The sequence below is a fragment of the Erinaceus europaeus genome, chromosome 18 (genome assembly GCF_950295315.1).
Source record: "Erinaceus europaeus chromosome 18, mEriEur2.1, whole genome shotgun sequence".
In the NCBI taxonomy this organism is placed as follows: Eukaryota; Metazoa; Chordata; class Mammalia; order Eulipotyphla; family Erinaceidae; genus Erinaceus; species Erinaceus europaeus.
The window spans coordinates 75207996-75225339 of NC_080179.1; the positions used below are offsets into that span (position 1 = coordinate 75207996).

The 17344-nt window shown below is 50.2% G+C and overlaps 1 protein-coding gene and 2 non-coding genes across 3 annotated transcripts in view; 1 reads left to right on the top strand and 2 right to left on the bottom strand.

The window, feature by feature from the left end:
- Positions 1–3431: 3431 nt before the first annotated feature.
- On the top strand, positions 3432–3503 carry TRNAE-UUC (transfer RNA glutamic acid (anticodon UUC)). Its single transcript has one exon. It is a non-coding gene; the product is annotated as a tRNA-Glu (tRNA).
- Positions 3504–8500: 4997 nt separating this feature from the next.
- On the bottom strand, positions 8501–8572 carry TRNAE-UUC (transfer RNA glutamic acid (anticodon UUC)). The gene has a single exon. It is a non-coding gene; the product is annotated as a tRNA-Glu (tRNA).
- Positions 8573–13835: 5263 nt separating this feature from the next.
- The window catches only part of CGNL1 (cingulin like 1), a 28299-nt gene continuing 24790 nt past the window's right edge, over positions 13836–17344 (bottom strand). The window contains exon 8 of the mRNA XM_060178226.1: positions 13836–16365. Within this exon, the coding sequence (XP_060034209.1) occupies positions 16236–16365 (130 nt within the window). The 3' untranslated portion in view covers positions 13836–16235. The remainder of the gene's footprint in view (positions 16366–17344) is intronic.

Here is a 17344-nt window from a genome sequence, read left to right on the forward strand (position 1 = left end):
TTTTGTTGCCCGTGTTGTAGCCTCGTGGTTATCGTTATTGCCATTGTTGATGTTGTTCTTTGTTGGATAGGACAGAGAGAGAGGAGGGGAAGACAGAGAGGGGGAGAGAAAGACAGACACCTGCAGACCTGCTTCACCGCCTGTGAAGCGACTCCCCTGCAGGTGGGGAGCCGGGGCTCGAACCGGGATCCTTATAGCCAGTCCTTGTGCTTTGCGCCACGTGCGCTTAACCCGCTGTGCCACCGCTGTGCCACCGCCCAACCCCCTAGGAGGGCATTGACGCAATGCTAAGGGGACTCTGCGTTCTCAAAGAATTCCCCAGGGGCCGGGTGGTGGTGCACCTAGTTGAGCGCACGTTACAGTGCGCAAGGATCCGGGTTCAAGTGCCTGGTCCACCTGTAGGGGAAAGCGTCACAGGCGGTGAAGCACTGCTGCAGGTGTCTGCCTCTCCCTTCCTCTCAATTTTTGGCTGTCTCTATTCAATAAATAATTAAAGATAATAAAACTTAAAATAGTAAAAGAGAATTCCTCCACCCTCAGTTGAGGAATGGGATGCGTCCCGCACCCTTCTTTGTCCATATACCGTAATACTGTGTATTGGCGATTAATTTATGGGTATGGGATGCCATGTTGTTTGTGAGTGAAGCAGGGCTGCAGGTGTCTCTCTGTCTCTCTCCCTCTCTGTCACCCCCTCCCTTATAGACTTCTGGCTGTCTCTATCTACTAAATAAATAAAGATAGGGAGTCGGGCGGTAGCGCAGTGGGTTAAGCGCAGGTGGCGCAAAGCACAAGGACCGGCGTGAGGATCCGGGTTCGAGCCCCCGGCTCCCCACCTTCAGGGGAGTCGCTTCCCAGGCGGTGAAGCAGGTCTGCAGGTGTCTGTCACGACAACAACAATAATAACTACAGCAATAAAACAACGGCAGCAAAAGGGAATAAATAAATAAAATAAATATTAAAAAAAAATCAAAAGCCCTGAAATAGGGGCCAGGCGGTGGCACACCTGGTTAAGCGCACACATTACAGTGCACAAGGACCCAGGTTCAAGCCCCTGGTCCCCACCTGCAGGAAGTAAGCTTCACGAGTGGTGAAGCAGGTCTGCAGGTGTCTCTCTGTCTCTCTTCCACACTATTTCCCCCTCCCCTCATAATTTCTCTGTATTCAAAATAAAGATTATAAAAAATTAAAAAAAAAAAAAAAAGCCCTGAAATGGAAACCCAGAAAGGGAAAAGGGACAGTCGTGGTGGATGGTGACGTGTCCCACCTGTGAGCGCCTCCAGCTGTTTAAGGGGCTCCCCACGCCAACTGCTGGGTGGCTAGGAACCCAGATCCTCAGGCTTCAGGGCCGGCCACAGGCCTCAGTTTCAGCCGGATTGCAAGAGTAGCTAGCAGAATTCAGGAAGAAAATAAAGAATTCACCTACTCAGGTCAATTTATTATTAAGAAATTGCTTATTTAGTGGAGGAAATACAAAAAGAGACCTCAGCACACTGCTCAGCTCTGGTTTATGGTGGTGCTGGGAATTGAACCTGGGACCCTCAGCCATGAAAGTCTTTTGCAGAACTATTATGCTGTCTCCCCACCCCCAAGAATTTAATTTTCAAATAGAGGGAGAGGTTGAAAGAGGCCACACAGCACTGGTGCTTCTTCCAAGGTAGTGGCGGCAGGCCTAGAACCTGGGTCATGCACATGGCAAGGCAGAGCGCTATCCAAATGAACTACTTTGTTCACCCTAACATTTTTAAATTGGAATTAAAAAAAAACAAAAACTTTTATAGGAGTCAGGCGGTAGCACAGCAGGTTAACCACAGGTGGAGCAAAGCGTTAAGGACCGGTGTAAGGATCCCGGTTCGAGCCAGCTCCCCACCTGCAGGGGAGTCGCTTCACAAGGGGTGAAGCAGGTCTGCAGGTGTCTGTCTGTTTCTCCCTCTCTCTGTCTTCCCCTCCTCTCTCCATTTCTCTCTGTCCTATCCAACAACAACGACAATAATAACCAACAATAAAACAACAAAAGAGAATAAATATTAAAAAAAAAAAATCTGCAGTTAGTGAGACAGCTTAGGTGTTTTGTCACACACACAACCCCCACCACACCATTGAACTTTTGGTGTTGTGATGCCTCTATCTGGGGGAAGAAATAATTGGTCTGGAGCTGTGAAGCTCCAGTGATGCAAGTAAGTAAATGTAAGATCTGTGGCCCAGGAGGTGGTGCAGCGACAGGAGCGAGCGCCGCATTTGGCATTTGGTCCTAGGTTTGCTCTCGTGATGCACCGGTTCCCTCACATTAACAGCTCTTATGAAATCCTTGTTTTTGCAGCCTGGGAGGTGTTGGACTCTTAAGCCTGGAGTCCCGCGCGTTCATTCCTTGTCCCGCACACGCCAAAGCGATGCTCTGGCCATCACGAGAGGATGGATAGCTGGCTCACTCAGCCTGCGTGTTGCTTTGCCCCGTTCCCCTTCAGTGGGTCCCTTCCCACACCCACAGCCACAGCCACAGCCTTCTGTCTCTACCAGGAGAGGCAGGCAGGAAGGGCGAAAGGAAGCGGGATGTACTTCGCTCATCCGAGAATGAGTGGGAATAGATGCGGCCAGCCCAGCACCCAGCTGCAGCGCCAAGAACCGAGCTCCGGCCCCCAGCACCCCCAGCCTCCCCCTTCAGGGCCCGCGCTGGGCTTGTGGGGCTTGTGGACAGGGCGCTGCCCCCACTGGTCCGCTCCGTTGCAGCTCCTCTCCCTGCATCCCCAGGGGGATCTGGGCTGAGCCTGGCAGGCCGCAGTCCCGCGTCCGCATCTGTGCGGGTGCCAGGCACCAGGCTCCCCGCGGATGTTTGCAAGGTGCCTTTCGTCTGCTTACCAAAAGCACCCTGGACGCTAGAGACCCCAGCACGTAGGGAGGGAACCCGGGCGGCAGGAGCTGCGCACAGCGACTGTGTGCCCGGCCCCCGCCCGCACCGCATGCGGAGTAAATCGCTCAGTCCGCACCCAGACACGCAGAAAGTCTGCGTTTCAGGACGGGCTCGCGCTCAGCAGCCAGCTCAGCCGACAGACAGACACACACACACACAGACAGGCAGACAGACAGACACACAGAGAGACACACAGACAGACACATAGACAGACACACAGACAGACAGGCAGACAGACAGACACAGAGACAGACACAGACACACGGACACACACAGACAGACACACACACACACCGACAGAGACAGACGAAACAGACACACACACAGACAGACACACAGACGCACAGACAGGCGGCTCCGCCCCACCCGGCAGGCGGTCCCTGGGTCGCGGGTCTGCGCAGCCGCAGTCAGGAGGGCGGGGGCCCTGGGCGGAGCGAGTCGCACTGCGCAGCCGCAATGGGCAAGGGCGGGCGGCAAAGGTGAGCTGGGTCACGTCTAGAGCGACAGAGAGCCAGCCTCCAGCGCCTCCCATATGGTCTAGCGGTTAGGATTCCTGGTTTTCACCCAGGCGGCCCGGGTTCGACTCCCGGTATGGGAACGCATGTCTGTTTTCTTCCTGGGAGCTGTGCCCTCTTCCCTCCCCCATGCATGTTGATGCAAGTGTCTCATCCTGTCCCCACCATTGCTACATGACTTGTGTGTGTGTGTGTGTGTGTTTTTAATGGATCACAAGGTTGTAACATTGCAATGCAAAGTTTCACACCAAACCACAACCAGAGTTCTGTATACTCACTCACCTTCCCACCACCCAAAGATAACTTAATTCCCACAAGTCTTACAGTTTGCTTGCTTCTGTTTTGTTTGGATTCCTTCCTTCCTTCCTTCCTTCCTTCTTTTTCTTTCTTGCTCTCTTTCTTTCTGGCTCCAGGGTTATCGCTGGGGCCTGGTGCCAATTCTCCTGGAGGTTTGTTTGTTTTGAATTGGATAGCACAGAGAGAAATTGAGAAGGGAGGGGAAGATAGAGAGGGGAACAGAAAGACAGACACCTGGAGATGAGCCCGAGGCTCTAACCAGGTTCCTTGCGAGGATCCTTGTGCTTCGTACTATGTGCGCTTAACCCGCTAAGCCACCATCGGGACCCCCTGAATTTTTTTTTTTTTTTTTGGCAAGTCCATGTGTACCAGATCTCTAGATTCCACACATGAGTAAAAACATCTTTACTTAGGTGATTATAGGTGTTTTCTGGTTCCAGAAAAATTGCTCCAGGTCACTGTCAGAGAAATGCAAATAAAGACAACAATGAGATACCCCCCCCCCAGATGTCACACATCAAAAATGACAGCAGCAAATGCTGGAGAGGTTGTGGGGACAAAGGAACCCTCCTACATTGCTGGTGGGCATGTAACTTGGTCCAACCTTTGTGGAGAGCAGTCTGGAGAACCCTCACAAGGCTAGAAATGGACCTGCCATATGACCCAGTAATTCCTCTCCTAGGGATATAGCCTAAGGACTCCATAACACCCAACCAAAAAGATGCGTGTACACCTATGTTTTTACTGAATACTACCCAGCTCTGGCGTATGGTGGTGTGTGGGATTAAATTTGGGACTTTGGAGCCTCATGTATGAGGCTTTGCATAATCATTATGCTATCTCCCTCACTATTGTGCATTATTTAAAAAATACTTTATTTACTTTATTTTAATGAGTGAGAGATACAGAAAGACACACACACACACACACATGTTAGAGCACTGCTCAGCTCGGTGGTGCTAGGGATTGAACCTGGGAACTCAAGAGCCTGAGGTGTGAGAGTCTTTTGTGGAAACTTTATCCTATCTCCCTTGCCCCAATAAATAGTGTTTTGAAATGAAATGACCAGAGCAACTACATAGAAAAGAAGAGGTGAGGGGTCCAGATAACTCACCTTGGAGGCAGGCGGCCTGCTCGCCATGCCCATGCCTCAGCCATGTGTTCCAGTGTGTCTGAGGGGAGCTTTGGTGGTATGCTGCTGTTCCCTATCCCTCTGTTTTTGTCTCTCTTTTTATTTGAGAAAGCCAATCTGGAATGCTGAAGCCTCAGAAATGACAAGAAGGAAAAGAAAGAAAGAAAGAAAGAAAGAAAGAAAAGAAAGAAAGAAAGAAAGAAAGAGGAAGGGAGGAAGGAAGGAAGGAAGGAAGGGAGGGAGGAAGGAAGGAAGGAAGGAAGGAAGGAAGGAAGGAAGGAAGGAAGGAAGGGGGCTCAGGTGGTAGCACAGCAGGTTAAGTGCAGGTGCCTGCAGAGTACAAGGACCAGGACCGGTGTAAGGAGCCCCTGCTGGGGCGGGGGGTCGCTTTGTTATGCTCAGAAGTTCGGGTCCGATCACACACAAGGAAGTCCAGAGTCACATGCAAGTACAAGAGCCTTTATTAGCAAGCTATAGCTGGGATTCCCAGAGCCCCCAGGCAGGGGAAGTCTTGCCACCCAGGGCGTTTCTCGTCCCAGCTGTTTAGAGTCAGCACAGGGTGGGGACAGGTGGGGATGCTCACACGGACCAAGGAACAGTTGGTTTCGGGTCAACAGCTGTTCTGCTTTCGGGGACTTTCCTGCTCATCTCTGCTTGGTTGGGTTCAGAGTGGAACTTTTTGTTAATTCAGCGTGGGGCTGAGGTCAGACCTGACATGGCGGAGGCTGTCCCAGATGCAGTCACTTTTAGTGTCCTAGATCTTTTCTCTGACCTCCTCAGCTTCACAAGCGGTGAAGCAGTTCTGCAGGGGTCTAGCTTTCTCTCCCCCTCTCTCTGTCCTATCCAACAACATCAATGGCAATAATAACGACAACAAGGGCAACAAAATGGGAAAAATAGCTTCCAGGAGCAGTGGATTTGTAGTGTAGGCACTGAGCCCCAGGAATAACCCTGGAGGCAAAAAGAAAAAAAAAGGAAGGAAGAAAGAAAAAGAAGGGAAGTAGAAGAAAAGAGGGGTTTGGGCTAGAAAAACAACTTGAGGGGCCAGAAGGTGGCTCACTTTGTTGTTGTTTGTTGTTTAAATAGTTATTTATTTTCCCTTTTGTTGCCCTTGTTGTTGTCGTTTGCCGGGATCCTTATGCCAGTCCTTGCGCTTTGAGCTTTTGAGTGTGTTTCCATCCGACTCCCCAGTGGTTTTGTTAAGCACACGCAAAGCAGTTGCATAAAAATCCAGGTTCAAGCCCCATGTCCCCATCCCACATCCCCACAGAGGGGTGAGGGGGAAGCTTCATGAGTGGTGAAACGGTGCTCCCTCTTAATTGTCTCTATCCTAAAACAAACAAAAACTGACTAAACTGAACAAAACCTGAGTTGATGTGAAGCTTGATGTTAAGCTTCAAAGAACAATGAGTGAGGCTTGTGGTCCGGGAGGTGGCACAGTGGATAAGGTGTTAGACTGTCAAGCATAAGGTCCTGCGTTTGATCCCCTGCCACACATGTACCAGAATGCTGTCTGGTTCTTTCTCTCTTCTGTCCCTCTCATTAGTAAATAAATAAGATATTTTAAAAAGAGTGAGTGAGCGAGGTTCTGGTATTATACTGAGTGTGGTTACAGTGTTTCGTGAGTCTATACATATTAAGGAGTTTTTCAGGGCAACCCAAGAATACTTAAGCAGGAGAGGGACAGGCATGCTTAGATGGGAGACATAAGGTGAGAGAATGTCCCCAGGGCCTCTCAGGGTCTAGGGCTGCGCTCTGCTCTCTGGGTACCCCGCTGCCCAGCTCTGCTCAGGCTCGGGCCTGGGGTCCTTGGCAGCCAGCCCTTGCTGTCTTGGTTCACTGAGAGTCAGAAGAATGTGTCAGTGTGGCTGCTCCCAGAAGGTTGCAGGAGTCTAATCTAGTTAAGTCTAGTACAGGCGTTACCCAGGGAGGTAAAGCACTCAACAAAGTGGTGGGCGCTTGAACACAAGGGGGGGTTGCTTCACAAGCAACAAGTCTTTCTCTTCCCCTCTCTGTCTTCCCCTCCTCTCTGCCTGTATTTCTCTCCGTCCTATCCAAAAACAGCAACAATAGAATACAGATGGCCACCAGGAACAATGGATTCCTACTGCTGCAGGCACCCAGCCCCAGTGATATTGCTGGAGGCAAAATAAATAAAATAAGGGTGGGGGTACATAGTATAAAGGTTCTGCAAAGACACTCTCATGCCTGAGGCTCCAGTGTCCCAAATTCAATCCCCTGCACCACCATAAGCCAGAGCTGAGCAATGCTCTAGAAAAAAAACAAATTTAAGTGTAGTACTGAGTTAAAATCCCCTTTAATAGCCTTTAGTAGGGTGTGAGTGTGCGTGGGGGGATACAGTGGGACAAATATTTTGAACAATTTATGACAGAAAGGAAAGAGAACCAGAGTTCCACTCTGACACATGCAGTGCCAGGGGTTGAACTCAGGACCTCCAGCTTGAGTCCAGTGCTTTACTCACCGCACCAATCTCGGGCCATTTATGAGGAACTCCTGCACAAACCGGCCGCTTACTGCCCTCCCCCAGTGTGCTTTCCTTGATGGTCCTGTGGCTATACTGGCAGAAGACCAGTAGGGGCCAATTTGCCAAAATGTCAGGAACTTTTGCAGGAGGGGTTGTATGCCATTAAGTGTTTCACTCTACAAAGGCTACTGCTTCCTTCAAGGAAACAATTTTCTTGCTCTAGTTATTGTTATTGCTGTTGTTATTGTTGGACAGGACAGAGAAAAATCGAGAGAGGAGGGGAAGACAGAGAGAGGGGAGAGAGAAACACCTACAGACCTGCTTCACTGCTTGTGAAGTGACCCTCCTGCAGGTGGGGTGGGGAGCCGGGGGCTTGAACCCGGGTCCTTACGCGGGCCCCTGTGCTTTGTGCGCTTAGCCCGCTGCGGTACTACTGCCCAGGCCCCTTACTCCCTTTTATTTTAATTGAAGAATTGATTTTGCATTTCTAGCCTGCCAGTGGGGGAAATTTTTCTTTTCCTTCTGTTTTTCTGCTTTTTTTTTTTTTTTTTTTCTCTTTCTTCCCCCAGCACTGCTCAGCTCCGGTTTATGGTGGTGCTGGGGATTGAATCTGGGAACTCAGTGCCTCAGGCGGAAAAGTTTTTGGCATAACCACCACCCTGTCTTCCCTGGCTCTTCTAAACAAGCTTGTTGGATGTGTAGTGCTTGGCAACGCAGCGCATTTCCAGTGGATCCTGCAGGGGGCGCTATTGCCTTCCAGGAAGAGCGTTACGGTTATTCATGTTATTGAGCGCATCTCGGCCGGGGGGTGCAACAGGTCAGTGTGGCATTCGAAGAGAACACACAAAACAAAAGAAAGCTAAGTCACACACACTCCTCGAGCAACACGCCAAAGGTTGTCAGAAAGTCTTTGTTGTCTCCCTGGGACTCCAGCAGCTGGTTCCCTTTCTTTACCTCTTTTCTCTTAGATTCTTTTTTTTTTTTTTCTTTCTTAAAATGTATTTATTAACAAGGGAGGAGGTAGAGAACGCCAGAGCATCACTCCAGCTCATGGGATACTGGGAATCAAACTTAAGCCCTCATGCTTGAGGTCTCATCTTGTCACTAGCGTCAACTTGCATGGGGGAGGGGGTGCACAGCTCCCAGGAAAAGAAAAGAGACGTGCGTTCCCATACCGGGAGTCGAACCCGGGCCGCCTGGGTGAAAACCAGGAATCCTGACCGCTAGACCATATGGGAGGCGCTGGAGGCGGAGGTCTCTGTCGTTCTAGACGTGACCCAGGTCACTTTGCCGCCTGCCCTTGCCTATTACAACAGTAATAACTACAACAACAGTAAAAAGACAACAGGGGCAACAAAAGGGAAAATAAATACATAAAATTTAAAAAAATACGTATATCCACTAGGAACAGTGGGTTTGTAGTGCCAGCACCAGCGATAAACCTGGAGGCAATAAATAAATAAAAACAAGTTTCCTGACAAATACTTCGGTCCTGGTGGAATGTCAGTACCTCTCGTTTACTTCCCCTATTATTAACCCCTCGGGGAGTATATACCAAAATTCTTTTTGGGGTGCAGACGGTGGGAGTCTTGCTCTGATAATTGCTACTTTGCTGGGCATGGGAGTTAGCAGATCGATCCATATCCCCAGCCTCCCAGCCTGGATATCTCTCTCTCTAGCCGGGTCCTCTGCTCATGTATCTGCATCTCTGTGCTTGACTCCCTTTGGGTCTCCCAGCCCTCTGAGCGTGTGGTCCCACAATTCTAGTCCCTTTCTGTATGAGTCAGATTCTGTGTCACTTGTTCCTTTGTTTTCAAAGTCTCACATATAACTGGAACCACGTGGCCTTTTTTTCCCCTCAGCCTGGCTTCTTTTTATTTTATTTTATTTTAATATTTATTTATTTACCCTTTTGTTGCCCTTGTTGTTTAACATTGTTGTGGGTATTATTGTTGTTTTGACATCTTTGTTGTTGGATAGGACAGAGAGAAATGGAGAGAGGAGGGGAAGACAGAGAGGGGGAGAGAAAGACAGACACCTGCTAACCTGCTTCCCCGCATGGGAAGCGACTCCCCTGCAGGTGGGGAGCCGGGGGCTTGAACCGAGATCCTTATGCTGGTCCTTGAGCTTTGCGCCACCTGCACTTAACCCTCTGTGCTACCGCCCGGCTCCCTCCTGGCTTCTATTTAATATTTTATTTTATGAGAGTGAGAGATACAGAGAGAAAGATAGACACAAGAGAGAGCAGAGCACTGCTCCAATCTGGTTTACGATGGTGCTGGAGATTGAACCTGGGACACTGGAGTCTCAGTCATGAAAGTCTTTTGCAGAACCTCTGTGCTAACTCTACAGCCCTCTGGAGAGTGGTGGTGGGGCAGCATGGTGGGAGGTGGTGACAGGCCTTTTTGGGGGCCTGGGAAGATCACACAATTTCATTAAGTCCATAGCTTTCTGGGCTTGGTATTGATTATTATTTTTAGATAGAGACAAAGAGGCAGAGAATCAGAGACCACAGCTTCCTTCAATGCAGTCGGGGCCAGCCTTGAACTTGGACTGCACACAGCGAAGCAGTGATGAGTGAGTTATTTCACTGGCCTGGGATCTAGAAGCCTACAGGTTTATAACTGGGTCAGAGGCTGCAAACTTGGGTCAGTTGCTTTCTTTCTTTCTTTCTTTTTTTGCTTCCAGGGTCATTGCTGGGGCTCAGTGCCTACACTATGACTCCATCGCTCCTGGAGGCCATTTTTGCCTCCTTTTGTTGCCCTTGTTGTTGTAGCCTTGTTGTGGTTATTATTGGTATCGTTACTGATGTTGTCGTTGTTGGACAGGACAGAGAGAAATGGAGAGAGGAGGGGAAGACAGAGAGGGGGAGAGAAAGGCAGACACCTGCAGACCTTCTTCACCGCCTGTGAAGCGACTCCCCTGCAGGTGGGGAGCTGGGGGCTCGAACCGAGATCCTTATGCCGGTCCCTGCGCTTGGCGCCATGTGCGCTTAACCCGCTGCGCCACCGCCCGACCCCCTCTTCTCTTTTCTTTTTCTCTCCCCCCCCATACAACACTGCTTGCTCAGTTGTTGGGCAGTACGCCAGCTTCCCCGCTTATCCCTGCCATCTATTGACATAACCAGTTACCTAGGACCCGCCTTGCCTGATTTTTTTGTACCTCAGTATCAAATCCCTGTCACTCATTTTATGTCATCGCCACTAGTCATTGACTTTTTATTAACTCTCCAGACAAATTCAGTTCACAAGTCTTGACTGAGTTGTGGAATGAGATGGTATGCCTTACGTGAATTTCACGTGCGGTTAGTTATCTATTGAGGTACACATCAAATTAAGTTGAGTCTCCCTCCCTCAAGCACAGTGAAAAGGAAGCCTATTATTTTTCCTACTGTGTGTAACTGATCCAGTGGTCTTTATCTTTTATGCATGACTCCTTCCTCGTTACTCCTCTTTGAAGTTGTTTTTTGTTTGTTGTTGTTTTTCTCTCAAAATAAATTCAAACAATTCAAATGTAGAAAACAACAACAGTTCCTTACTAATCCAAAGCACTAAAGAGTTATGCATAATAGACTTGAAATATGGAATGATGGGGCCAGGTGGTGGTGCACCTGGTCGAGCGCACGTTACAGTACAGAAGGACCCAGGCTCGAGCCCCCAGTCCCCACCTGCAGGAGGAAAGTTTTGTGAGTGGTGAAGCAGGTCTGCAGGTGTCTCTCTGTCTCTCTCCTTCTCTGTCTTCCCTCCTCCTCTCAATTTCTGGCTGTCTCTATCCAATAAATAAATAAAGATAATACATTTCTTTTAAATGTGGAATGATGAGAATGGTATAATCATGGAGTATATGTAGGAAATTAAGACTATATTATTGCACAGTAATAAATCATTTGTTAATGAATATTAAGCATGAGTAATTCTGGCAACACAAGAATTATTTTTCCTTTTATTTTTTCTTGTCTTGTTTCTGTCTACCTGTTACCTTGTAGTTCAAGCAATAGAGATGACCTCTCTTGGTTGCTTTTTGATTCTTGAATGCTGAATTTCTACCATTTTTTCTGGAATTTTATTGTCCAAGGAACTCTTCTGCAAACTGTTGACTTCTTCATAGTCTATTCAAGTCAGCACACTATAATTCATTACTGTGCTGTGAGAATATTTATTTATAACAGGTATAACTCTTAGCCCTCCCTGTTATGTAACTAGGGCTGTTCTACAACAAACAGGCTCATCAAAATATTTTTTGTATAAATTAGCTTTTCTGAAGAATATGAAGAATTGGGGTCTATTGTGCTGCTCCTGATAGAGATGACCGGTAACAATGGAGAGAGGCATTTATTCGAGGTCTAGGCCCATCATGTCTGTTTGGGAATCTCAGGACTCCCCGAATAGGGCCCCAGCTCATTTTGGTGTTTCTTTAAAAATAGGCGAGGATGGGGTGGGTGGCTGGGGAGAATACAGGTCCAAGAAGGATGACAGAGGACCTAGTGGGGGTTGTATTGTTATATGGGAAACTGGGGAATGTTATGCATGTACAAACTATTGTATTTACTGTCGAATGTAAAACACTAATTCCCCAATAAAGAAATTTAAAAATTAAAAAAAAAAGAAAAAAGAAAATGAAGAATTCTGCTAAAGGCTCTTCAATATGTTTCTTTCCTTTCTGTAATCTCTGTCTACCATCTTAGTTAAAAAGAAAGAGGGAAATGTTGGTCTGCTTTTAAATTCTGCTTCTTCTAAGACCCCGTCTGTTGCATTGCTTGACTCTGGTCTATTTACATAATCATTATTTTTCATTGGTTTAATCCCCACTGGTTCGAGCGTCATTTTCCTTCTCCCCACCCCCTATCCTACGTACATCCTCTTCGGACCTGACACTTCCGCCTCAGGAGACATAAAAGACAGGGCTTTCGAATGAAGAAAGATTAGTAGAGATCAGATTGTTGAACTGCATCCCCGCTTGTCAATAAAGATTGACCTGCGTTCCCAGCTCAGCCACGAGTCCCTGGTCGTCTGTCTCCCGCCCGCGAAGCCAGCCCGGCATCAGTGGTGGGTTCTGCTTCTGGTGCTCTGAATTGAACCTCAGGTCTCTGAGGTTCAGGTGTGAGTCTTGTGTCACCCATATGCTGTCTCCCCAGACAGTTATGGCTCCTACTGTTTTAATCTAAATGCCAAGAAAACGCTCCCTGGGGACACCAGATAGACACAGATTATCCTGGAGGAGCTAAGGTCTCCGAGGAAGCCCTAGAGTTGTGGCCACAGAGCCCAGGGACAAGCTGGATCTGAGGTAAGGCTGGGCACTGAGCCCAGCACTGAGGGAGGAGCACGCCGCATAGCAAGGGCTAGGCCATCGGCTTCAGTCTGGTTTCATCAGAAGTTGGAGGCACTTGGCTTGTCTCACTCTCCAACCCTTTCTGTCCTGGCAGGGCCATGAGCTCTGGGATGAGGTCAGATAGGGCTGGATGGGGACGCCCCTCCATGTCCAGAGGTTGGGACACTGTGACTTCACAGATCCCGGAACCTAACGTTCCCAGTGAAGGAGTCTGCGGTGACTACTTTGGAATTATGTATGTGGGTGGGGCTCTGGGTTATCCTGGTAGAAAAGGACCTAGGTTGGGAGTGAGAATGTCCTGTAGACACCTAGCGTGGAGACATGAGAAACTGCCCGTGTGCCAACCACTGCACTGTAGTCTACTATCTACCCTGCCCCATAAACTGGAAAAAGAAATGAATAAAATGGAAACAGGGCATCTGCAGTGTGACTGCTGTAGCTTCCGTGTGAGAAAGATTAACATACAAATCCAGACCACAGGAGACGTCACCTGAGTTCAGGCATGTGTACTGGACACCGGCTTCTTGTTATTAACATGCTTTTCCTTTTAGTTACTTTTACCAGAGCACTGTTCAGCTCTGGCTTATGTTGGTGTGGGGGATTGAACCTGGGACTTTAGAGCCTCAGGCATGAGAGTTTCTTTGCATAATCATTATGCTATCTACCCTCTGGCCACTTTTATATATATATATATATATATATATATATATATATATATGTAATTTATTTTTAAATGATTTCTTATTTATTGGGTAAGAGACAGCCAGAATTTGAGAGGGAATGAGGAAGACAGAAAGGGAGAGAGACATATGTAGCCCTGCTTCATCACTGGCAAAGCTTTCCAACCCGGCAGGTAGGGAACGGGGGGGGGGGGAGGGGGCCTTGAACCTGGGGTGCTCGAGCATTGTAACAGGTGTGTTCAGCCAGGGGCGTCACCACACAGGTTCCCACTCACACACATTTTCTTTGGCCATTTTTGGGAAATGGACACTTTGGGTTCTCAGACCACCCTGGTTAGGAGTCTCTGAGCACCAGCCCCTGGGACCCCTCCCACCCTTCTATTCTAGACACTGGCCAACTCAAAACGTCCCTCCCTCCAGCAGCACGACCAGCAGCACACTTCAGTGGACACCCAACCCAGCTGTGGGGCCCCAAAGAACATGCGTGTCAGAGTTCCCATTGGGTGACAGCGTTTATTTAAAGGCCTTTGCTTCACAGAGGGCCTTACTTACACAGAGGTAGCTGTGGCAAGAATAGTATGTCTTCCTTGGCACAAATCAGGGCAACTGACGCCCTGCACCCAGCCAAAGCAGGAACCCACCAGAAGCAGCCGATTGCCGTCAGAGTGACACTCACATTCTGAACACTATCTACCAACTGTCTGCTCAGCATTGCGTCTGGCCACACTGGCATCAAATATCATACTTTTTCTCTTCTGCAGCTAGCGAAAGGAAGTATCTTTAAGCGAGGTTATCTCATAAAGGAACTGAGAGGGAAAGAAGATAATACATGAAGAGAATCAAATTCGAGCCCGAGGCGGGCCAGAGTTCTCCGGACACTGATCAAGTTGCCAGGGTCATACTGCCATACTCTGCTCACCTCCCAGCCCTGGTGCCCCCTGATCCTCTGTGCATGCCCACCGGGCTCCTTGATACCAGCCTTGATACCACCAGGGGGAGCTGCTGGCAGGGATGTGGCATTCTGCTGAGCCCTCCAGGCCAGCTTACGGGCACATGCCTATGAGGGTGGCAACACTGGGGGTTGGTGATGGGGAAATCAAGACCATACTTAGGGTCATCATGCCAGGGAGTCCCTAGACTCCAACCCCTCCAGGATGGAGGAGGCTTGACCCAGTTTAGTTCACGTGTGTATTTCCGGTTCCAAAGGCTATATCTGAAACGTGGGTCAGTATGGACTTGCTGGGGTGGCTCCGGGCAGGATCCTTTCTGCAGCTGGAATAAGTATCACAGACTCCCCAGCTGTGGTGGGGTGACAATGGCCACAGAAGTGGGGAAGGGCTGGACTCCAGCCCCCCACCCAGCCAAGGACCACGATCCCCCTGAATCCTGCCGGCCTCTGTCAGCCGGGGCAGGGAGGCAAGTGGCTCCCCACCCCCTCCTCAAGGCAGCTATCTGTGACCCTCACCCAGCTCCCCCCATTTCTGTCTCCCATGTGCACACGGCCCATAGTGCTGCCACCTCAGCCCTGCTCACCTGTCTGTCCACACCCTGGCCCTGAGGAACCTTATGTGTGTTGGGCTTGGCTTCTGGGCATGACAGGGGACTGTCACAGAGGGAGGAGTGGGTATGTGTGACACCCAGCAAACTGAGAGCAGGAGCTGAGGAGCTGAGTATCTGGTGTCCCCACATGGTGTCCCCCCACCCCGCTAGAGTCCCGGTCACTCACTTCATGCCTGGCGCTGCTCACCCATGTCCTTCTGTCCCAGGCAGTCAGGATGCGACTTGAGGCCTGACACTGCTCCCTTCCCTCCCTGTCCTGTCAGCGACCTGAGATGTCGCTCACCCCCGTCCTGTCTCCACACCTCCCGAGGCTCCAGAAGGTGCTTCTCTTTTTCTCACTTGCGCGCACGCGCGCACACACACACACACACACACACACACACACACACACACACACACGCCTCCTTGCCCTTCCTGCACCCTCTCACTGTGGCTTTGGCAGCACCTGTCCCGCCCTCACCCCACAACCTGGGGACTTGGCACTCACACCTTCCTGCTCCCTGCCTGGCAGCCACCCGCCATCCCGATGCCTATCAGAAAGGCAGGGGGCAGAGCACCCCATCCTTCCAGAAACCACAGCGCAAAGCCTGACACGCAGCAAGCAGTCTCCCCGGCCCACCTGACCCAGGACGGAGGACCCGCACTGGGCACCGGTGTCGGAGCAGCTCAGGAATGATGGCAGCATCCCAAAGGCCCTCAGCGACGCTGCCTGCCTGCCAGACACCTGCTGTGGCTGCTTCCTGAGACTCCTGGACATCAGCCTCTGGGCAGCGGCCCTGACCACGCTCTTCTCCAGCTTCCCAGAGTTTAACTTCCCCTCATCCCTCTCCTGCCGATGCCCTTTACTACTCGAAACCTCTTATCTGTGTATATATACTTACTTTGTTTCTTTTTAAAATAATACTCTCTGGACGGGTGAGCTCTATCACCAAGTCACACCAGGGGACCCGCTGTGACATTGCCAAAGGGAACAGCAGCTGCCTAGGAGTGCACACATCACCCTGCAGGGGTGTAAATGACCCCCCAGAAATCTGGAGCCTCCCCATGCGCCCCCTTGCTTTTTCTTTTCTTTCATACGGGACTGAACCAGGCACAGAGTGATGCTGGGCCATAGGAGCTCCAGCCCGCCACAGCGGATTTCTGCAGCCGCGTAGTCAATGTTCTGCGAGTCCCAGGTGCCCAGAGCTGCATCCCGACCTGGGGGTTAGGGTGAAGGTACTGGAAGATTCATCCTGTGAGTGGCCAGGCCACCGAGCGCTCCCTCTCGTCTCCCGCTTCGGGGGTCCCCACGTCCCCAAGGGGAGCGGGGAGGGCTATCTCCCCGCCGGGCAGCTCAGAGCTGGCTGACGGCATCCTTGGGGATGGTGTAGCTGAGGGGGGCCTCATACAGGCTGCCGCCATTGGTGCTGAGCTCGTCCTCGTCATCCGTGTCATCCAGGACTCTGCTGGGCGGCTTCTTCAGCCTGCGGGGACAGCAAGGGGGCTGCTCCCTGGGTCTGCACGGCTCCCTCCCCCCCAGCTGCCCCTCTAGTCGGTGCTCCTGGCCCAGGGCTGGACGAGGCCGGCACCACTACACTAGGGAGTTTTCCTTTTGCCTCAGTGCCAATCTGGCCTGACAGGGAGCCTCAGTGGGGCTTATCTTTTTTTTTCCTTTTTTCACCACTGCGGTTATCTCAGGTTCAGGACCTGCACAATTTTACTGTCACCAGGAGTCATTTTTTTTTTTTTTATAGAGGGTGAGACGGGGGGGGGGGGAGAGAGAGAGAGAGAGAGAGAGAGAGAGGTAGCACTACCCAACTGCTTATGAAAGCTTCCCCTGCAGGTGGGACTAGGGGCTTGAACCCAGGCAGGCCCAGGGCAGTAGGCCTGTAAGAAAGGCTCAGCTCTGCAGATGGGTGTAGCTGAATTATAGGACCCTTGTCCCCAGGGTGCTAGTGGTGGAAGGCAGCCACACCCCACCTGTCTGCTACTCTCAGAACTACAGCAGGGAGCTGGGGAAGCAACTTTCTTTTGTAGCAGGTATGGGGGTATCCTAGTTGTCATGAGGCCTCCAGCCAAGAGTTTATCTTATTTCTCCCTAACTTTCTTTAAAAATAGGAGTCGGGGGGAGTCCGGTGGTTACACAGCGAGTTAAGCGCAGGTGGCGCAAAGCACAAGGACCGGCATAAGGATCCCAGTTTGAGCCCCCGGTTCCCCACCTGCAGGGGAGTCGCTTCCCAGGTGGTAAAACAGGTCTGCAGGTGTCTGTCTTTCTCTCCCCCTCTCTGTCTTCCCCTCCTCTCTCCATTTCTCTCTGTCCTATCCAACAATAATAATATCAATAACAACAACAATAGCAACAAAAGGGAATGAGTAAATATTTTAAAAAATTAAAAATAGGAGTGGGGAGGGCTGATTCAGGTAGCACCCTCACCATAGTGCTGTAAGCTAGTCTTTTTTTGA